The following is a 24,072-nucleotide window of genomic DNA, read 5'->3' as shown; positions in this document are numbered from 1 at the left end:
ATGACAAAAGCACAACACAGGAATACCTGAAGCTACTCTAAATTTGGTATATAATGACTCATTATTTGCATAAAAATACTGTGGGAGTAAGGTACCCTCTACTACTGCTACAGGTGGGGGTTATAATGAGAGGCATCTGAAAATGACATGTTTGTATTTCTTTCCTGTAATTAATTGTCTTTGAATACTTTGAAAGTATGAAGCACAATGGGATTTGCATTGCTCAATGCATCAAATACATCATGTTTTGGGGCCAAAGATCATGCCACACAGCTCAATACCACAGATACATTTAATATCCTCTGCAGATTCACACAATGTGAAAGTAAAAATTTGTTTCACACCTTCCTATGAGATGGTCTCCACTCCTTCCAATCTGATTATGTAAGCATAGACCAGATGTCATGTCAATTAAAAGAAATTTTATCAATGGCAATTGAGAGAGACATATCAAATCAATAAGAGATGGTACTGATCCCCCAAGACACACAAAAGAGGTCAGAACATTGCTGCACAATCAATGGAAAAAAGTGGGCCAAATTATAAGAACACAAAATCCCCAAGATTGGCAATGCTTTACAGAAGCTCAGAATTTAGCATGAACTTCAATGTGAGATACTTATAATGTTTCAAAATTGTCTTGAAATCTGGCAGAGAAACCAAAGAGCTTCTGGTCATATGTGTATTACACCAGTGGCAAGACAATCAATATCTTCAGTGCACAAAAACATCAGTGATGCTAGTAATAACAGTAACACTACAGCAGAGCTACTAACATCTTTTCCAAAATTTGTTCACAAAAGAAGACAAAAGTAAATATTCCACAATTCAAATCATGAACAACTGCCAAAATGAGTAACGTAGAAGTAGATACAATCAAACAATGGAAACTCCATGTAGGAATATCAACAACATAAGAAAAGATAGATTGCTACTTACCGTAAAGAAGAGATGTCAAGTTGCAGACAGACACTATTAAAAGCTATTCACATGTTGCTTTGGGCCACAGCCTTCGTGTGCATGTGTCTCTCTTTACTGATGAAGGCTGTGGCCTAAAGCTACATGTGAATGTCTTAATTGTGCCTGTCTCCAACCTTGTGTGTCTTCTTTACAGTAAGTAGCAATCTATCTTTTCCTTCATTGTTAGAAGTATCTCAGTACAGCACAGCATCTTAAATCAATAATGGCAAGGCCTCCAGTCAAGACTGTATACCAGTGAAGTTCCTTTCAGAGTACGCTGATACAATAGCTCCATACCTAGCACTCATATGCAACTGCATATGGAAAAAAGTAATGAAGTGAAGGTTACGGGAATGTAGGATATGCTGCAGGGTGAGATCCCATCTGCACAATTAAGAAAAGCTGGTGTTTGTACGAAGGATCTAGATGGCATAAGCTGTGAAGCAGTGATTCTGGATCCTTCCTACCACCATCAGCTTTTTTGAATTGCAATGTGTCTCTCCCCCCCCCCCCCCCCCCCCCCAAGCCTCAACCTTCATTAGTCACTGTCTTTCTCCCACTATCTCCTTCCCTGCTCCCACCCCAGTACTACAAGGCATTTTACTCCACCAAACACCAACAATATTTTTACTTCTCTCCTTTTCCACTCCCCCCCCCCCCCCCCCCCCACACACACACACACACACACACACACACACACACTCTCCCGCGCATGCTTCACCCCCAATAAGCCACTCTGTCTTGTTCTCACCACATCCCTGTATGCCTCCTCAAGTAGCACTTTAGCATTCCCCACTCCTACCCTGCTGTCCTTCCCCCTTCCCGCCCAGCCTCCTCCTTGCCCCCAACACTCAGACTAATTTTCCCAAGATGTGTAGCTGCTCACAGTCCACCCTTGGCAGCTACACACAATGTTCAAGTGTGTGCAGCTGAGCTTGCGCGTGTGTGTGTGTGTGTGTGTGTGTGTGTGTGTGTGTGTGGGTGGAGAGAGAGAGAGAGAGAGAGAGAGAGAGAGAGAGAGAGAGAGAGAGGAGGAGGAGAAAGCCACGTTGTAAGATTAATAGCTTTACTAAATCTCAAGACACTTAAGCTTATAAACACTTCATTAAAAGGAAACAAAACAATTTTTTAGAAAAAAAATCAAATTTTTAAAATAAAGTCTCTGAAAGTACAAAATGAAAAAGATTAGAGAAACATCTGACAAGCTTCTGAATGATACTCGAAATTGTGAACAGCAAATGAAGAGCTGATTAAGGATTTAAATGTGCAATGTTTAACTTAGAATTTTCAGTCAGCACCTCATTTGCTGTACATGACGTCGAGCATCAGCCAAACGCTTGTAAAATGTTCATCTAGTCTACTTTATTTCTAACTTTTAGACCAATAGTTTCGCAAGACAGTTGCCTGATTCTCTCTCTCTCTCTCTCTCTCTCTCTCTCTCTCTCTCTCTCTCCCCCTCTCTCTCCCTCCCTCCCTCCCTCCCCTAAACTAAGCCTCACACTGATCAATTTGGTACCCCGTTTGTCCATTTCCCACTCTTCATTTGGCTATGAACTTCAGTACAAAAATCAATTGCATATGTCTAGGGAGTCTTGTTTTCACACTGCTCAAACACATTACCAATAAGAAGGAAGAAAATCCTAAATTAAGTATCTCATGATCATGGGCCCTTGGTTCACTGACTGTTTATGTAATACCGCAATTAATACTTCTATTTCAGAGGCATCTTGACACTGATAGTCACCATTATATTGCAACTTAAAGATCTAAAGTTTTGACAACGATATGGAAAATACATGACAACACTATGAAAGCAAGGAACAGAGGTATAAAATTAATTTATTTATTGCTACAAGAAAGTATAATTATATTACAAGAAAGTGAGTAAATGCCCACAAACAGTTCTCAATAGCAAAAGTGTTAACCTCTAAAGGAATAATATTAAAAATCTTTTGATAAAAACACATAATGAAGTTATTGGCAAGAAGGCATTATATAAATTCAAAAGAGAACTGAAAACTAGAAACAATGATATAAAATACTTAATAAAATGCAATCAGAAAGCTTGTCACATATTTCTCAACAAGGGCAAATTAAGCTTGTCACATGTACAGGGTGGTCCATTGATCATGACAGGGCCAAATATCTCATGACATAAGCATCAAACGAAAAACTACAAAGAACGAAACTTGTCCAGCTTGAAGGGGAAAACCAGATGGCGCTATAGTTGGCCCGCTACATGGTGCTGCCATAGGTCAAATGGATATCAACTGTGGTTTTTTAAATAGGAAGCCCCATTTTTTATTACATATTCGTGTAGTACATAGAGAAATATGAATGTTTTAGCTGGACCACTTTTTTCACTTTGTGACATATGTCGCTGTAATAGTCACAAACATATGGCTCACAATTTTAGACGAACAGTCGGTAACAGGTAGGTTTTTTAAAATTAAAATACAGAACGTAGGTACGTTTGAACATTTTATTTCAGTTGTTCCAATGTGATACATGTACCTTTGCGAACTTATCATTTCTGAGAACACATGCTGTTACAGCACGATTACCTGTAAATACCACATCAATGCAATAAATGCTCAAAATGATGTCCGTCAACCTCAATGCATTTGGCAATATCTGTAACGACAGTCCTCTCAACAGCGAGTAGTTCGCCTTCCGTAATGTTCGCACATGTATTGACAATGTGCTGATACATGTTGTCAGGCATTGTCAGTGGATCACGATAGCGAAAAGCTCCAGGGACGTCAGATCCGTTGAACGTGCAGGCCATGGTATGGTGCTTTGACAACCAATCCACCTGTCATGAAATATGTTATTCAATACTGCTTCAACCGCACGCGAGCTATGTGCCGGACATCCATCATGTTGGAAGGACATCGCCATTCTGTCACCCAGTGAAACATCTTGTAGTAACATCGGTAGAATGTTACGTAGGAAATCAGCATACGTTGCACCATTTAGATTGCCATCGATAAAATGGGGGCCAATTATCCTTCCTCCCACAATGCCGCACCATACATTAACCTGCCAAGGTCGCTGATGTTCCACTTGTCACGGCCATCGTGGATTTTCCATTGCCCAATAGTGCATATTATGCCAATTTAAGTTACCACTGTTGGTGAATGACGCTTCATCACTAAATAGAACGCGTGCAAAAAATCTGTCATCGTCGAGTAATTTCTCATGTGCCCAGTGGCAGAACAGTACGCAATATTCAAAGTCGTCGCCATGGAATTCCTGGTGCTTAGAAATATGCTACGGGAGTCATCGATGTTGATGTAGCATTCTCAACACCAACGTTTTTGAGATTCCCGATTCTTGCGCAACTTGTCTGCTAAAGATGTGCGGATTACCGTATTTGCTCGAATCTAAGCCGCACTTTTTTTCCGGTTTTTGTAATCCAAAAAACCGCCTGCGGCTTAGAATCGAGTGCAAAGCAAGCGGAAGTTCTGAAAAATGTTGGTAGGTGCCACCACAACTAACTTCTGCCATCGAATATATGTAGCGCTACACAAGTATGCTTTGTAGGCACAAAGGTAAAAAGAGAGAGAGAGAGAGAGAGAGAGAGAGAGAGAGAGAGCTGGAAGACGAGCTTTTTTTCTCCGCCCCGAGTTTCGACCACTGCATTTTCATACATTATCCAACGAAATAATACAAATTCCGAATTGTTCATCTTCGAATGTAGCAGAATTTCAATGTACTGTGAAAATCCGACTGACAAGACTGTTTGAGATGTTTGTCAATATGGCCAACTCTAAGTTCTGAATTTTTCCTACGTTTGAGAAGAGATGGTTGCTAATAGGAACCTGATGAAATGTGAATCACATGCAGTATTCTCTTCACCATAAGAGTAATACGAATATAAACATTTTACCATGTATTCTTTCGTGTTTCCTGCTATCTCATTTAAATCCTGTCTGCCTAATCAACTACGAAACTAGAGACAACAGCAAACGCGTAAGAGTATACGTATCGTGTCATGTTTATATATTATTCTTATGCCTAATAGTGATACAGTCAGAAATGAAGCACGACAACTGACTAGATTTTTAAATCTAAGACGACTAATTTCTGTGCAGAATTTGACATACTAAAGAAGCGGCCGCAAAGATTTTCAAACGGGGAAAAATTTTCGCCTAACTCTCGTTCAGAACATGTTCTATCATACGCAGTCTATTATTTGGTTCTTGTTGATCATTATCAAAGAAAGCAGCAGTGTAAGTAACAACAAATAGCAGTCTCTTGCCATTGTTTCGCTAATGAGACGATTCCTCTCTCTTGTTTTTAATTGTAAGCGGCGGTAGCACGCACAAAAGTAAGCCATGCCGAGAGCGGCGACAGGCCGTAAACACACACTATCAGAATGACACAGCGCAGTAATGCATTTTCAGCTTAGAGTGATGTAAACACCTATAACAAAGAAAATGGCACTTATAAGATCAAAGAAAAATAAGCAATCGATCCAAACCAGACGAAGCACGTGAAAAAGGAAGAGTACCCGTATAAATACGGACGGAGCGCCTGACGCATAGCAATGGCTACGTGGTAAAGCTTAACTGCTAAGCTTACGACTCGAACCAAACTACTGTAGCTGTATCGTCATTCATTATACCTAAATTGTGTCTCATATTAGAATGGACCAACTTTGTTTCGATTTGGAGGTGCGGCCTAAAACTTTTCTCTCCCCTTGAATTTCGAGTCTCAGATTTCAGGTGCGGCTTACGGGAAATTTTTTTTCCCTTTATTTCGAGTCTCATTTTTCAGGTGCGGCTTAGATTTGAGTGCGGCTTAGATTCGAGTAAATATGGTAGCTGTGACAGCAGCTAAAACACCTGCTTGGGCATCATCATTTGTTGCAGGTCGTGGTTGATGTTCCACATGTAGCTAAACACTTCCTGTTTCCTTAAATAACATAACTATCCAGCAAATGGTCCAGACACTTTGATGATGTGGTCCAGGATACCAAACAGCATATATTGCATACGCACGTTGGGCATTTTGATCACAATAGCCATACATCAACACGATATTGACCTTTTCTGCAATTGGTAAATGGTCCATTTTAACACGGGTAATGTATCACGAAGCAAATACCATCCGCACTGGCGGAATGTTACGTGATACCACCTACTTATACGTTTGTGACTATTACAGCGCCATCTATCACAAAGCGAAAAAAGTGGTCCAACTAAAACATTCATATTTCTTTACGTACTACACGAATATGTAATAAAAAATGGGGGTTCCTATTTAAAAAAGTGCAGTTGATATCCGTTTGACCTATGGCAGCGCTATCTAGCTGGCCAACCATAGCGCCATCTGGTTTCCCCCTTCAAGCTAGACGAGTTTCGTTCTTTGTAGTTTTTTTCGTTTGCTGCTTATTTCGTGAGATATTTGGCCCAGTCACTATCAATGGACCACCCTGTATAAGCAAAAGCAGACTTTTGCCAAGATTATTATGCAAGATGTGCACAAGGAGCATGACATATCTTACAAAATCTACAAACTTATTAGTGTACTACAATAATGGAAATTCCAGGTTGGATACAATAAAAGTGAATAATGGCAGGCACCCATTTGCAGCCGATCACAGTACTAAAACTGGAAACAGAGCAGTAGCTTGAAAGCTAGAGAAGTCTCCCTACTGTTCTGCTTGCCTTTGGACTGCACATGAATCAGCTACAAGTAAATCACTGCCTTTCTTCACTTTTGTTTATCTGACTTTATATACATTTTTAACACCAAGTTTAGTTAAAGAGAACCACATCAGCAGAACTTTGAGGACTATACGAGCCTCTTGAGCACTGTTGCTGGAGAAAAGCAGAGAGACTTACTGATGCCGTAAAACAATTCTCATTTGGTTAGAAACAAGCTTTTGGATATTTTTACCGTTTTTGGGGGAACATGTGGAAATTAATTATATGGTGATTTCCCAGAATTTGCTGTTGGGTGAAGCATGACTAATAAACCAAATACAAATATGTCATCAAAAATCTTGCGAAACATTAACAAAGGTGGTTTTTACCTTCTTTTCGTAGCTATGCTCTACCAAGCTCCGAGGGAAAAATTCAATAACTGTCATCAATACTTTTATTATAGTGTGTTCTGTGATGACATGTACACACATCAAAAAAAGTTTTGCATCACCTCAGTTCCGAGAGTTCCAGAACCTGTACAGAAAATTCGAATAGAGATCAACATAATCATCATTTCTGTCCTTTTTATTGCTCATGAAAATTACATTGCATGTTGTACCACGATACAACAAGACCTTCAGAGGTGGTGGTCCAGACTGCTGTACACACTGGTACCTCTAATACCCAGTAGCACATCCTCTTGCATTGATGCATGTCTGGATTTGTTGTAGCATACTATCAACAAGTTCATCAAGGCACTGTTGACCCACATTGTCGCACTCCTTCAGCGTAGATCGCTCAGAGCAGTTGGTGGGTCACATCATCCATAAATAGCCCTTTTCAATCTATCCCAGACATGTTTGATAGGGCTCATGTCTGGAGAACATGCTGGACACTCTAGTCAAGCGATGTCATTATCCTGAAGGAAGTCATTCAGAAAACGTACACAATAGGGGGCGCGAATTGTCGTCCTTGAAGACGAATGCCTCGCCAATATGCTTGTGATATGGTTGCACTATTGGTCGGAGGATGGCATTCACATATCGTACAGCCGTTATAGCGCCTTCCATGACCACCAGTGGCATACGTTGGCCCCACATAAAGCCACCTCCACCTTGCTGCACTCGCAGGACAGTGTGTCTAAGGTGTTCAGACAGACTGGGTTGCCTCCAAACACGTCTCTGATGATTGTTGAAGAGAACATGATGCCAATCCTGTGTGGTCCATTCAGCACATTGTTGGGTCCATCTGTACTGTGCTGCATGGTGTCGTGGTTGCAAAGATGGACCTAACCATGGACGTCGGGAGTGAAGTTTCGCATCATGCAGCCTATTGCGCACAGTTTGAGCCATAACACGATATCCTGTGGCTGCACGAAAAGCATTATTCAACATGGTGGCGTTGCTGTCAGGCCTCCTCCGAGCCATAATCAGTAGGTAGCGGTCATCCACTGCAGTAGTAGCCCCTGGGCAGCCTGAGCAAGGCATCTCATTGACAGTTCCTGTCCCTCTGTATCTCCTCCATGTCCGAACAACATCACTTTGGTTCACTCCAAGATGCCTGGACAGTTCCCTTGTTGGGAGCCCTTCCTAGACAAAGTAACAATGCGGACATGATCAAACTGTGGTATTGACTGTCTAGGCATGGTTGAACTACAGACAACACAAGCCATGTACCTCCTTCCTGGTGGAATGACTGGAACTGACTGGCTGTTGGACGCCCTCCGTCTAATAGGTGCTGTTCAAGCATGGTTGTTTACATCTTTGAGTGGGTTTAATGACATCTCTGAACATTCAGAGGGACTGTGTCTGCGATATATTATCCACAGCCAACATCCATCTTCATGAGTTATGGGAACCGAGGTGGTGCAAAACTTTTTTTGATGTGTGTGTGTGTGTGTGTGTCTATATATATATATATATATATATATATATATATATATATATATATATATATATATATTGCATCCAATGGCAATGGCAAGAATGATCACTGTTTCACGTACTACCCTGCCCAATCACACAAGACTGGAATTATCTATCTATCATCAAGATCAGGATTTACTTGGGATAACTCAGTACCTGAATATGCTGCTGACGCAGCACATGGAACAGGTAGCTATGAGATAGATTACCACAAAGACAGTGGTGTTGCTTCAGAGAACTCCAAAGGGATATATTGTCTTCAAAGGGATTGCAACTGCAGGATTATCTCTCAACTATCTACAGTAAATCCTCTGTTCACACACAATTGCGGAAGTTTGCCCATATGAGTGGTACCTTCTCCCAGCAGAGGAGGGCAGTGAGAGATCATATGGTCTGCTACACGCCGTCAGGCTGGCTGCAGCAGCATCCACGCCAACTTCCTCAGCCGCCTGCTCAACTCTAGAGAAATTCTGAAAGTAGACAAATTTATCAATCAATATTATGCTTTTCTAAGACACAGAAAGTTATCACCAGCCTCGAAACCACTTGGGTGTAACAGCCATCTCAGATATCAGCATAAGGAAAAATATTCATTAGGTTTAGTACTACATATGTAGAAGGTGTTATGCTTACTTGCTGTCTTTCTTCAGTTTCAGCAGATTCAATGGATACCTTCGGTGCAGTAGAGCATTCAGAGTCTGCTGGAGATCCAGCAGTTTCACTTTCTGACGGTTCATCATCAAAGTTTACAATCTGTGCTGGAACCCTTTTTCGTCTTCGTTGATCTTTTTTCTTTTTACTTTCAGCATCTGTAACTGTTTTTACCCAACAATGCAAAAAATGAACTTTTGTTGGGCATAAACTACTTAATAAAGATCTAATGTATTTAAGTCCTACCCATCCCCAAAAATGCAATTAGTGTTCAGCAATTTTTATGTTCAAAATGAAATTAATAATGGTTTTTAAGATGAAGGAGGGTATAATTATACCTCAGATCAAAGTTACATTCATCATAAAATATTACACACCATATATTTACAGTAAATATGCATTAACACAGTAAAAAAGCACTCACATTTTAATATAAATAAAACATTACACGAACAGTCTAAATGTTGTGTTCCACTTTGACGTCTGGTAGGTGAATGTGTTCCTACTTGTGTTAGATACAGTGAAAGCCAAACTATTATCCCTTTTGATGGTGAGAAATAGCTGTACAACTGTGTATTATTTTGTCATAAAGAGATACTGATGAGTCACAAGACAAGAACTACTGTAAAAAGAATAAAGGTGTCAGACAAGACCAAACCCATATGTACCTTGAAAACTATCTTTTAAATATTCCTGAAGGAAATGGGGCAGGCAACCTCTGAAGCCGCAAATGTACAGAGTGTGGGGGATACCAGTACTCCAGCAGGTGTCATATGCTTTCTCTAAATCAAAACACAGCTGCAGTCTGTTATTTTTGCAGAAAACCGTTCATGACATTGATTGACAAAGAGATGAGATGATCAACTGCAGAACGGCACACACAGAATCCACATTGCGCAGTGGTTAGTTAATTCCAAGACTCGAGCTACCATACCTGCCAGCCATGGATCACACATTCCATCATCTTGCAAACACAACTGATGAGAGAAATGGGGTGGTAGCTAGAAGTATGGTGTTTATCCTTACTGGGCTTCGGTATGGGTACGAAAATGGCTTCACACCACCACCTGGGAAATGTGCCATCTGTCCAAATGAGATTGTATGTATGAAGGAGGGAGTGCTTACCTGCAAGAGAAAAGTGCTGAACATTTGAATTTGAAAAATGTAACATCTTAATGTGAACAATGTCTGGCACTGGGGTGGAAAATCAGCATTAGTTGAGAGCACAGGCAGGCTCCCTCATAGTGAAGGCAGCATTGTAGCTTCTGAGAGGAGAAGTGTATCACTTAGCCTCCCTCACTCATTTCCAAGGGAGGAAAGTGGGACGATAGTGTGTGGTGCTCCAAATCAGCAGAATAGTGGCCCAAGTTATTGGAGATCATCTGCTGCAGACATACGAGAAATCAGAGAATGAACCTTAGTCCCAGAGAGCTCACAGAGGTTGTCCCCCGTGACAGAAGATGGAGTGAAATTGTTAAAAGAACTTGTAAAGGAAATATCCAACTAGCAGCAAGGTCATCGGTCTCATCGGATTAGGGAAGGATGGGGAAGGAAGTTGGCCATGCCCTTTCAAAGGAACTATCCCAACATTTGCCTGGAGCGATTTATGGAAATCACGGAAAACCTAAATCAGGATGGCCGGACGCAGGATTGAATAGTCGTCCTCCCGAGTGCACAGGAAATGGTCATTCTTAGTACGTGTCAGAGAGAATGAACCACACGGACAATGGGCAGTGCAGAACGAGAGGCCAAATGGGAGTAGGTGTGCACGGAGTCTGAAAGCAACACGAGTGTTCCAGTGTTAAGACAAGTGAGATTGAGCTGACTGAGAAGGTCAGCCAAGAGTGAACCTCTCTGACAGGATGTTTTAAAAGCCCCAAAAGGGATGGTGGGCATAAAGTCACCAAACAGCCAAAAGGGGTGAGGCAGCTGACCAATAAGCTGGAGGAAGTCTGCCCCAGCGACAGCAAATGACAGAGTGATGTAAATGTTACACAGAGAAAAGGTGAAACGAGGAAGGAAAATGTGGACTGCAAGAGCTTGCAGGTGAATGTTAAATGAGATGGCTTGGCTATGGGCACATCCTGAATGAGCAGTGCAGCTCCCCATGAAATGGAATGCCATCCTTGGGGAGGGGGTCCAAAGTGGACCAGAAGGAAATGCAAGAGGTCAACGTGCTTGCGAGGATGCAATTTCGATTCTTGGAGGCAGAAAACAACCAGACACTGTGATTCCAAGAGCAGCCATAATTCCTTCTTGTTTGATCTAATGCCATGAAAGTTCCATTGGAGAAAAGTCATAACAGGTAATGGGGAGGTGGGAACAAATGAAGGACAGTCACCTTGGCAGCTGCCAAATGCCAGCTTTTGAAGACTCACTGCTACAGGGCCCAGAGAATGGGGGATCTTGTTCCATGAAATCTACAGACACATCAGCATTCTCCCTGGGTTGGCTTGCAGGCTCTAGTTCAGAAAAATGGTAGACAGTGCGCACCGGTGAAATGGCGGTCAGCCGAGTATCATGTAGCGACACTGCTGAAGAGGATTTCCGAGTCGGGGAAGGAGAAGACCATTTGCCTTTATTCGATTTCTTAGAGCCTTTATGGTTGAAAGATGAAGAACTGGACATTTGTTGGATAAAGGGACATAAGAAGTCCTTGCAGGAGAGTTCCTTTGTCCTTTCCAGCCTGCCAGTTGTGTAGCAGGTGATTACACTGCCACAGGCGAAGATTTGGTGGCTTGTTGCGCAGCTGTAGGAGAAGTTGACTAGGATGCTACCATGATATTGGGCAATTTCGTAACTGCAGTACTGAATTGGAGGTCGCGCATCTGAGTGCCCATGTTCTTCATGGAGCAAGGCATAGCAAGAACAGTACTATAACTGCCACATGATAAAATGCAGGGCTTTCGACTAGCCAACAACTTGCAAGCAACTGGGTAGGGTACTTTTTCCTTCACCCGGATCTCTTGGACGGTCTACTCATCGAGGTACATGGGACACTCATGGGATGAGGTGGCGTGGTTGCCATTACAATTGATACAGCAGGGAGAAGGAGGCAGGTAATCGCCCTAATGAGCATCTCTACCCCAAGTAACACATTTGTCCATGTTTTGACAGGAGGTGCAAGAGTGGTCACAACATTGACACTGGTAACAATGCATTGAGTTTGTAATGTATGGTCAGACCATGGTGACTACACAGTCTGTCTTAATCTTTGCTGGAAGCAATAGTTCATCACATGTGAGAAAAACTGGAAGCAATAGTTGATCACATGTGAGAGAAAGAGTGCTTGTAGGCACTAAGTTTTTAACAACCTTTTTCATTACTCAATGAACCGTAGTGATGCCCTGATCAGAGTGTAAATGCTTGATTTCCCCCTTGCTCAGACCATCAAGTAGGTGAGTGTAAACAATACTACATGAAGGAGTCATCCTACGATGGGCCTTGACACGAAGAGGATAGCCATGGAGGAGTAGACATGTAAGCAGTTGTTGGACTTTAAAGTCACAATTGGTCTCCAGAAGCAAAGTCCCATTACATAAGTGAGAGCAGGATTTCCCAAGCCTGCAATTGCACCAAAACCTTCCTGAATAATAAACAGATTAACTGTAGCAAAAGATTGACCCCCTTTGGTATGTGACACCACGAGGAACTGAGGTGCACCTGGGAGAGTTGTTGAATCTTTAGCCTCATTTTGTTTATGTTTAGCAGGCGTAGACTGAGATGATGAAGGTTGGATCATTGCAAAAAAATCCACCATGATTGGAAGCATCTCTGGTGCACTCCTTCTGACTTCCCCCGCCCCCCTCCCTCACAGGGGGGCTCACCCACCTTAGGTGATTGTTGACACTTCCCAAACTCCAGACAGAAGGACAAATTGGGAATTGGGAAGGTAACAATTCAGGCAATTGCCGCCCCCCCCCTTTCCCCAGGGCCTGGCCTGTACCAGGGGTTAAGTGTGAACAATACCTGTCAACCCAGGGTTGTGTGTCTTCAGGAGCACACATGGAGGAAGACGAAACTAAGAGGAATCTCAAACACCGATGTCGAGGAAGGGGAAAAGGTGGAGGGAGGGGGGGGGGGGGGGTGGAGAACAGACGAGGCACTTTTCTAATACCGGGGTACCGAAACTTCAGAACGCATTCCCATCAGAAACCCAAAAAATATTCCCTACGAGCGGACAAAAAGAACAGTAGGAGGATAGACATGCAGCACAGAAAGGGAAGATGTGCTCTACAGGCTGGTAGCCAATGACAAACTCACCAAAGAGTGGTATGGGTGATTGGGGAGAGGGGAGGGTGACACACTGGGTGAGAATGGAATATACACTGAAGCGCCAAAGAAACTGGTATAGGCATGCACATTCAAACACAGAGATATGTAACCCGGCAGACTACAGCACTGTGGTCGGCAATACCTATTTTCCCATCAACCATTCCAAGAGTGTATTGTGAATATCAGGAATCCGGTAAAACATCAAATCTTCAACATCACTGCAACCGGAAAAAAATCCTGCATGAAAAGGACCAACGATGGCGTGACAGAGATGCAACCCTTCCACAAATTGCTGTGGATTTCAATGTTGGGCCATCAACAAGTGTCAGCGCGTGAATAATTCAATGAAACATCATTGATATGGGCTTTTGGACCTGAAGACCCACTCGTGTGCCCTTGACTGCACAACACAAAGCTTTACACCTCACCTGGGCCAGTGAACACCAATACTAGTGTGTTGATAACTGGAAAATTGTTACCTGGTCATATGTGTCTTGTTTCTAATTGTATTGAGTGGATGGATGTGTATGGCTATGGAGATAACCTCATGAATCCATGTACCCTGCATGTCAGCAGGGGACTGTCCCAGCTGGTTGAGGCTCTGTAAGGGGTGGGGCATTTGCAGCTGGAGTGATATGAGACCCATGATACATTTAGATAGGACTGTGACAGCTGACACATACATAAGCATCCTGTCTGACCACCTGCATCCATTTGTGTCCATGGTGCATTCCGACAGACTTGGGCAATTCCAGCAGGACAATGCAACACCCCACACATCCAGAATTGTTACAGAGTGGCTCCATGAACACTTTTCGGAGTTTAAACACTTCTGCTGGTCATCGAACTCCCCATACATGAAAATTATTGTGCATATCTGTGATGCCTTGCAATGTGCTGTTCAGAAGACATCTCCACCCCCACATACTCTTGAGAATTTATGGACAGCCCTAAAGGATTCATGGTGTCAATTACCTCCAGCAGTACTTAAGACATTAGTTGAGTCCATGCAACGTCATGTTGCGACACTTCTGTGTGCTCGCGGGGGCCCTGCACGATATGAGGCAGGTTTACTAGTTTCTTTGGCTGTTCAGTGTATTATAAACGTGGAATGTTGAAAATTCTATGAAGTTTCCAGATTTAATTAAGCGAATGATTCACTTCCTAGTTCACTTTCATGATGATAAAATCACACATAATATAAAATGGATCAAAAATAGGAAAGAGTGGCCTAAAGGTAAGATATTGGTCAAGATACCATCTGATAAATGGAACTAAAATAAATTTATCACTATGTTCATATATGGCAGAAACCAAGGAATTGGTGAACGCTGAATTAGCAGTGAGAGACGTGCAGTCTGATGGAAGTGTATATTTCAAACAAAAGTCTTAACATTAAATCAAACAGAAAATGTACCAGTATTTGACAACTTTAACTTACCACAGATAGTTACAGGTGGGATAACTGGTTCACTGCGACTCAAAGGTGTTCCTACTGACTCCGTCTCCATTGTAGCAGTACCACCATTCAGATCACTATTATCTATACTGATTGCAAATAGTATTGACCCGAGACCTGCAAAGAAAGTAAAACAAAATAGTCGAACTGTTGTTACTATGATGTGGCCAACACAAATAGAAAACTGACCCATGACTCATGTTTGCGAATTCTAGAGAATATACAAGAAGTATCAAATTTTCTGGTTTCTCCTCCTTGAGCTTACAGCAATTGAAGCATTTTTTTTTTCTCCAAAGACATTTTGCTTTTATTTATAAAGTATCTTCTGTGGTAATTCTTGACATATGGAAAATATAATGCCTCTACATTTAAATCACACAAATCTAAAAGGCTATAAAATGCAACCAAAACTACTATCGGAATATAGGAAAATAGGTTACATTTCACCACTGATTTCAGACATAGTACAACGAGTACAATATGGCTTTCCATCTTGCACAGTATTATGTCAACCATATCAAATTGTTCATGAGGAACATCATATCTTGTCAACATTCTCAATAGCAAGATAAGTCCAAACTGCTACCATGGGACAAATTGAAAGCTAAGTGGACTAAACCGCTAGGCAGTTTTGGATACATATTACACTCTGCATTTGTTTGTTTACAACAAAATTTTCATTGTTACATTGTATAAAACAATTTCATCAGTATATAAAAATGAAAACAATCTATTACTGACAAAATAATTTAACTGGATAGATTAAAAAATCTACTCACCAAGCGGTGGCAGAACACACACACAAAAGAGGGTTCTAATTGGTAAGCTTTCTCAGCCACAGGCTCATGGTGAGCAGATTTTTTTATCAATCCAGTTAAATTATATCAGTTGGCCTCATGTACCCTAACACCAATCAGCGTGCTCTTCCAATGCATTATCTTCAACCACTCAAAAGATCTGTTACATATTGTTTGTAAAGAAATACCTTTTTCTAAAACTTTGTAACGTGATTTCCTTGAACTGTTTACTGTTGAAATTGTTTTATATGACGTAACAATGAAAATGTAGTTGTACACAAACAATTACAATGTCTACCACCGACTAGCAGTTTAGTCCATATGGCTTCCAATTTGTACCTTGGTAGCAATTTGCACTTGTCTTTTTATTGCAAGTTCTGACATGATACAATATATCTAATGAACAATTTTATATTAAACAACAGAAAATCCAGGATAGATTAATAACAATATTACGAAAATAACAGATTGCTACTCACCTTACAGCAGAGGAGAGTCAGAGAAAGACACACACAGCAAAAAGAGTGTGAGTGTGTGTGTGTGTGTGTGTGTGTGTGTGTGTGTGTGTGTGTGTGTGTGTGTCCATTATGCCTGTCTGCGACTGAACAGTTTTATATGATTAACATAACACTGGTAAGCTAGAAAGCCATGTGCTACTCATTATACTATATCTCTAATCAATGGTGAAATGGAAATATTTTCATATCTTTTTCTGATACCAGTTTTGTGTTGTATTTTATATGCTTGAAAATGACAATGTCAAAACACACAAGGTGATTTTGGAAATAATAAAAAGTGTGGTCAAGACATCAGAAAAGTTATTAAAATAATAGATACGTAATAGTTGCTGAAAAAGATGTACATACAAACAAACATATACTGACCCGGGCCAAAACACTTGTGAACAGATCATAGGAAGTGCTCTCAGAAACAGCAAAGCAGAATGGGATGTTAGCAAAACGAAAATTCCGAAACCAACACACTACATGTACCTATGGATCCAGAATAACCAGAGTAAGTGAACTGAAAAATGAAATCAAACCAAAGAGTACATCTCTATTAGACCTGGTTGGTGCCAAGCCACTTGTGAGGAATGCTTTCCACTGGAATTTTGGCACTTACAAGTATGTTAACGCTGTGTCAAATGTTCTCCGACTCCAGAATTATGGACTGCTATTTATTCTGAAATTAAAGAAACTATACAGCTTATTGGTCACCCAAGTACTATCATTTTCAATAAATATTTAGAAACTGGAGCTTTCCCTAGTGGACTCCAAGTCTGTAAAATTGTAGCGATCTTCAACAAGGATATCCTATTAGCAAAACTAGAATTTTATGAAACACACAGCCCATTTTTTGCTATGATCAAGCCCTATTATGGAACACCGGGCACTTTGGCTCAGTTATAAACAGATGTTCTCCACTGAAGTTTGCACTGTTGTGCTCCAGGGCTTAGTCCCCAGTCCATTTATTTCATAACTGCATGAATGATTTAGTCTCTTATGTAGGAACTAATTTAGAAATATATTATACACAGAGGACACAACACTGCTTAATACACACCACAACACTATAGAACTGCATCAGGAACTTTGGGAAATATATAATTAGCAATGAAATGGTTTTCTTCTAATGAAGTACTTTGTGACTCTGTTAACACACAGGAACACATTCTGGGATTAACTAAAAATGCACAAAATACATCAGTAAAACTGTTAGGCTTTCATACTGAGTCAAAATTAAACTGAGAGACAAAAACTGATCATGTCTGGAAGAGAATAATTTTTAGTGTGCTTCTTCAAGTGGAAACCAACAGGTGCAGTTACTAATGAGCATCTGGAGATGATATATTTTTGTCTTTATCTATCACACAACTCTTACAGCTTACTGATATGGGGCCATTCCTGTTTTCTAAAATAAAGTTCTAAAATAAAAAAAAAGTTATCAGAATAATGAGCAAAGTGAATCTTAAGGAATACTGTGACTCTCCTTTATCAAACTGAAGATACTGATAGCTGCTGTATCATTACCTCTTATTACATGCAACTTAAATGAGTAACACCAGAGACAACTAACACTATCACAACACCAGAAGCAAACTCGAATTTGCTGTCCTGAGATACACTGGCAAAGACAAGAAACTCCCATGAAGTAACATGTTTAAATTTTCTTAAACTCCACTAAATTCTTGCCTTACAATATTTCTAAATTTAAGCTTTATGACTGGCTACTGAAACATCCGTCTACAAGATAACTGATCTATTTGAAATGAATGTTTTGGTATTAGTTTTTTTTACAATATCGATAATGTAGCACTAAATTTTAAGAATTGTTTCTGCAAAAATACCTATGCTATCAATTATATACCTAATGATTAAAACTATCAAGTGGTAAGTGGCCAATGGTTAATAAAGAATAAATATGAAAGCTCGATGCAAAGCACAATCTTTTCAATATAGTTTACATGCCTGTCGACTGCTTAACCCTCAAGTACATTATTACCTTTACTCTGACCACTATTTTTATTCCATCTAGGACTGCACAGTTCAAAAAAACTTATCCCTCAGAAAAGTGGGAAAAGTATTACTAAATCATATTTTGGGAAGATGTAAATGATATTCTCCCGAAGATTCCAAGGAGACATACTATTATACTTACAGGATATTTCAAGGCATATTTGGGTAAAGGGAATACACTGTAATGTAGTTACCAGCTATCCAACACACATGCAAAAAACTGCAATGGAAATTTTAGCTTAGTCATAAAGTCCACAGCTTCTAAGCACCTTCAGAAGAAACTGAAGATGCATCCACCATACAATCTGAACTGGGAGTATTACAAATACATCATGTGGTCATTCTAGAAAATTCTAAAAACGAAAAATGGAATATGAAAGTTGAGAAGTGCTCATTTGAATTCTGGTCAGTAGTTCTCCAAAACTAAATTTAGATTCTACCCAGACAAACAACACACAATGCCCTTAACATAATTGAGTTTGACACAGGACAACTTAAGAATAAACAAAGTCAGAACTTCAACTGTGGATAACTTATGAAACGACACCAAGGTGAACGAGGCTCCATTTTATACAGCCACTTGACTATTATCTCTCACCAACAAAGACAACACATACAGCATATTGAAGACTCACCAGAGAACAGTCCAAATGCAGTCAGGTGGCAAATGTAGAGTTTCTATAAACTGAGGAAAATTTGTTAAAATACTTGTAAGCTTACAATGAAAATATCGTAGTAGGTTTAATGATATCTCTCGTGTAAACAACTATAATCGAAGAAAGTTTTCTGAGAAACAAGTCTACAGACCTTTACAAAGAGTTCAAACAGATGCTCCTCTAAGTCACCATTTCTGAGATTCGAAACAAACACACACATTAACAATGATAGCTGTAATATTTCAGCTGAATATTTAAAAAAATCCTCAATCCTTCGTCCAAGAGTCTGATTACCAAAGAGAAATGTTAAGCCTAGAATCACTAGGGCCTCCAGTGGAAAAAGTCCTTCCAAATTGCCATAGTATTTAAGAATGAGGCAACTGAGAAGACAGTTGCTGAATTCTAGAGATGTTCTGGTAACAGCACAGTAAATGACCTTACTGAACTTTTACAGAATATCTGCATAACAGAATTTGCTATCTGACTGGATCTCCACTTTAATCCATTACATTCACAAGAAATTATGTAATTTATGTGAATAACTATTGAACAATCTGTCTTCACACAGTTATGCCAAAGATTCTATCCAAGGGTTACTGAACATGGATAGATAATTATACATTCACCTTTACCAATAACATGGATCTTTCAGGAAGAGCTGATGCAGTGCCAAACAAATTTTTAATCTCTGAACAATACAAGCCTAGTATTGAAATCACAAACTGCACTGTAATAATCACTCCTGTTGATCTCAGGAAGGTGCAGACTCAGTTTTTTGGAAGAATATTTCAGGAATTACAGTTATAGGAGAAAACACTCGAACTTATTCTACAGAGTGTGGATAACACCATTCTCCAAAGTAACATTTTAGAGAGCTCCGAAAGTTCTGAGATTAAATCAGATGTCAGGTCAGATGACGTGTTTCTGTTTTGAATACTCATCTTCAATTGCATCCTTGACAGAGGTGTATTGCAAATGGTTGCAATGCACGTCTACTGCCTGATAAGGCAAGCAGTCAAACAAAGATTTCACACTTGAAATAGTGTGGCAACTTCAAGCAAGGTAATAAAAAATAAAATAAACACTAGAACACAGCAAAGTCAATATAACACAAAAATTTAGAGCTCTCTATGAGTGGACTGAACTGAACTTGTCAGAGAATGCAGCCCTGCCTGCAATAATAATAAAATGGAACTAGCCCCCCAATGGATTAAAGAAACATAACAACAAAGGATTATATCATCATCATCATGATCATCATCATCATCATCATCATGTGAAGCTGAAACATTACACAACAGCCACCTACTCTGAAGCCTTGTATGCCATATTGCGCCCAATATTGGAAGTTCAGGAATACTGGGGATATAGAAACTCTGCTGGGAAAGCTGGATAGTTCTTTTGATCATGTGCCAAGATTACCTCTTAATTCACTCAAAAACCATACGTTCACCTACTGCCAAAGCACGACAGTCCACACCATCTGCCTGATGGAGATAAAAAAATGATATAAAGAAACTGGTTCTGACAAATAACAGGGAGACACTAAGACAGACACACACTGCAGGTGTCCACAATTTTTGGAACATTTGTATCTAAACTCGGCAAACCATTGTGGAGTGCATGGCAGTGGGTATGTCAATTCAAAACATTTATTAAAGTTCCTTCCCATTCCATTCGCAAACAGTTTATGAGACGACTGTTTAAATGCTTCTGTGTGCACTGTAATCAATCTTGTCTTTGCAATCCCCACAGGAATGAGACATAGGAGGTGTAGTGTACTCCCTTATTCCCCAATCTAAGAAAAATTTACACCCAGTCATAAAAAAGAAATGAGCAGTACAGAAAGATAAACACTGGGTGATGCACAGCAAATAACACAGCCACACTTTCCTGCCACAGAAATTGTCTAAGTGGAGGAAACATTAGTCTCCATGATAGACACACTACGAATTACTTGTCCTATGAACTTAAAAATTTTAGAACACTAACAGCGCAAACAATATTAATCATTTCTCTGAAAGAATTACAATGTCACTGGCAAACCTCAGAGTTTTTATTTCTTTCCCACTGAACTTTAATTCCTATTACAAGTTTTTGTTTGGTTTCCTTTACTGCTTGATCACTGTACAGATTGAATAACACTGATGATGGGCTACACCCCTATCTCACTCCCTTCTCAACCATGGTTTCCCTTCCATGCCTCTGTAACTGTTGCCTCGTTACTGTACAAGTTGTAAATAGCCTTCCATTCCCTGTTCTTACCACTGCTTATCTTCAGAATTTCAAAGAGAGTATTCCACTTAACGTTGCCAAAAGCTTTCTCTAAGTCTGCAAATGCCATAAACTTAGGTTTGCCTTTCCACAACCCATTTTCTAAGAGAAGTTGTAAGGTCAGTATTGGCTCATGTGTTCCTACATTTCTCTGGAATACAAACTGTTCTTCCCAAGGCTTCTACCAGTTTTTCCATTCTTCTGTAAAGAATGTGTGTTAGCATTTGTAACCATATATATGAAGACAGTAACTGTTCTCAAAAGAACAGAATACTGTTGATGACCGTGCAGCTTTTCCCTGGAATAAATGATGACTAACTGAAACCCTCAGCTGCCGACAGGTGTTGTTGATGTACCTCGATGTGGACAGCTGAAAATGTGTGCCCCGGCCGGGACTCTAACCCGGGATCTCGTGCTTACATGGCAGACGCTCTATCCATCTGAGCCACCAAGGACACAGATGAATAGTGCGACTGCAGGGACTTATCCCTTGCACACTTCCCGTGAGACTCACATTCCCAACTGTCCACAATTATACATATGTAATGCACCTTATAGACATTTGCCCATTCACTCATTACTTGTAAGCAGGAGATCCCGGGTTCGAATCCTGGTCGGGGCACACATTTTCAGCTGTCCACATCGAGGTATATCAACGACACCTGTCGGCAGCTGAGGGTTTCAGTTAGTCATCATTTGTAACCATGACTTATTAAATTAAGAGTTCATTAATATTCACACCTATCAGTGCCTACTTTGTTTGGAATTGGAATTATTACATTCCTGTTGAAGCCTGAGAGTATTTCACCTGTCTCATACATCTTGCAAGCCAGATGGAAGTGTTACCCCCCAGGGCCTTCTTTTGACTTAGGTATTCCAGTGTTCTGTCGAATTCTTCTTGCAATATCATATCTCCCATCTCATCTTCATCTATGTCCTCCTCCATTTCTATAATATTGTCTTCAAGTCCATCTCTCTTGTGTATATACCCTCTACATGCTCCTTCCACCTTTCAGATTTTCCTTCTTTGCTTAGAACTGGTTTTCCATCCGGGCCCTTTATATTCACACAGCTGCCCCTCTTTTCTCCATAAGGCCTCTTTAATTTTTCCATAGCCAGTGCCTATCTTTCCCCCAGTGACATTTGCTTCTAAATCTTTAGATCTCTCCCCCAGCCATTCCTGCTTAGCTATTTTCTACTTCCTGGCAGTCACCTTTTTTAGACGCTTGTATTCTCTTTCATCTGCTTCATTTGCTGTATTTTTATACTTTTTCCCTTTCATCAATTAAATTCAATATCTCCTGTGTTATCCAACGATTTCCAGATTTCCACTAGGCATTGCCTTTTCATCTATTTGAGCCTCTGCTGCCTTTACTATTTCCTCCCTCAAAGCTGCTTATTTGTCTTTGATTGTACTTCTTTCCCCGGTTCTAGTGAATCATTGCCTAATACACCCACTGAATCTCTCAACAACCTCTGGTTCTTTCAACTTATCCAGGTCCCATCTCCTTAATTTCCAACCTTTTTGCAATATCTTCAGTTTCAATTTATAGTTCATAACTAATAAATTGTGGTCCAAGTCCACATCTACCCCTGAAAATGTCTTGCAATTTAAAATATGGCTCCAAAATGTCTGTCTTACCAGTATGTAATCAATCTGAAACCTTCCTGAGTCTCCAGGTCTCTTTCAGTATACAACTTTCTTTGATGATTCTTAAACCTAGTGTTAAGAATGATTAAATTATGCTCTGTGCAAAATTTTACTAGGCAGCTCCCTCTTTCATTTCCCCCCCCCCCCCCCCCCCCCCCTCCCCAAGTCCAAATTCACCTACAATTTTTACTGTCAAATTCCAGTCTCCCATCGAAATTAAACTTTTGTCTTCCACAACCACTATAGTGGTAAATGTTGCTATAAAGCACAATAAGTCTCACTTTTCTTTTACTAGACCGATGAAAAATGTGTTTGTGAAAAAAGTGATTTTAAAAAGTATTAGGATAAAGAGCATCTACTGTGCCCAAATTTGTTGGAATTTATGTGCATATATGAGGAGAAAAAATGTGGGCACAATGCAGAAAGCAGTGATGTGTGTGGAATTGGAAGTGGCCAGCGAAAGGTCACTTGTTCTTTGCAGTTGTGCTTTTGGGAAGGGGTGGGGGGTTTGGACTCCAAGGAAGGAAGGAGCCTGATGACAATGGTCAAGCACTAAAGAAAAATGAATGTTGTTGTATAGACTCTATGCTATGGTATCTTGTGTAACTACAAACTTATGGTTTTAATCAACCACTGAAGCTTCATCTATGAACATTTTGTCTGAAAAGCTTTGTTAATATCTGTTGTTGTGAGCTGAGAACTTAATTTTGTAGTGAGAGGTGTGAATGTAGGAGCTCTCTTATAGCCCCCACCCCTCTGCAACTGGAAAAGAGGTCAGTGGTCAAATACGTAGCACTGCACACCAGACTACACCATCAAGAGAAAACAAGACGACGACCAGGAATTTCAGAAAACAAGGTAACTTATTATATGGAATGAGTGAAGACTTGGCACCTTGCAATGTACTGATCACTTAAAAATCAACCCATAACAAGAATAACACCTCACTACCTGAATAATTTCTTTCATCTCATCATACTTTTATTCACTCTATTCTTCATCTTCGGAGCTAGTTGGTGGGTGTTGGCTTTGTGTATCTTGGTTACAATGATGCATTCGCTATCTGTTCATAATAGCTTAAACTCATTTCTATTTTCTTATTCATTATTAAACCAACAAGTGCATACCCCTATTTGATTTTGTATTTATAACCCTGTATCTACCGGAACAGAAGCCTTTTTAATCTTGCCACCTAACTCCACTAATTCCCACTGTATCTAACTTCCACCTATCCATTTCCCCTATTATATTTTC

The 24,072-nt window shown here is 40.2% G+C and overlaps 1 protein-coding gene across 1 annotated transcript in view; it reads right to left on the bottom strand.

Moving 5' to 3' along the window:
• The window catches only part of LOC124780818 (sorting nexin-29), a 182,118-nt gene that overhangs the window by 93,001 nt on the left and 65,045 nt on the right, over positions 1 to 24,072 (bottom strand). Inside the window, 3 exon segments of the mRNA XM_047253810.1 lie at positions 8,894 to 9,009; positions 9,173 to 9,354; positions 14,907 to 15,041. Of these exon segments, the coding sequence (XP_047109766.1) occupies positions 8,894 to 9,009; positions 9,173 to 9,354; positions 14,907 to 15,041 (433 nt within the window).

The sequence above is a fragment of the Schistocerca piceifrons genome, chromosome 1 (genome assembly GCF_021461385.2).
Source record: "Schistocerca piceifrons isolate TAMUIC-IGC-003096 chromosome 1, iqSchPice1.1, whole genome shotgun sequence".
Lineage (NCBI taxonomy): Eukaryota > Metazoa > Arthropoda > Insecta > Orthoptera > Acrididae > Schistocerca > Schistocerca piceifrons.
This window is presented reverse-complemented; position numbering and strand designations above follow the sequence as displayed.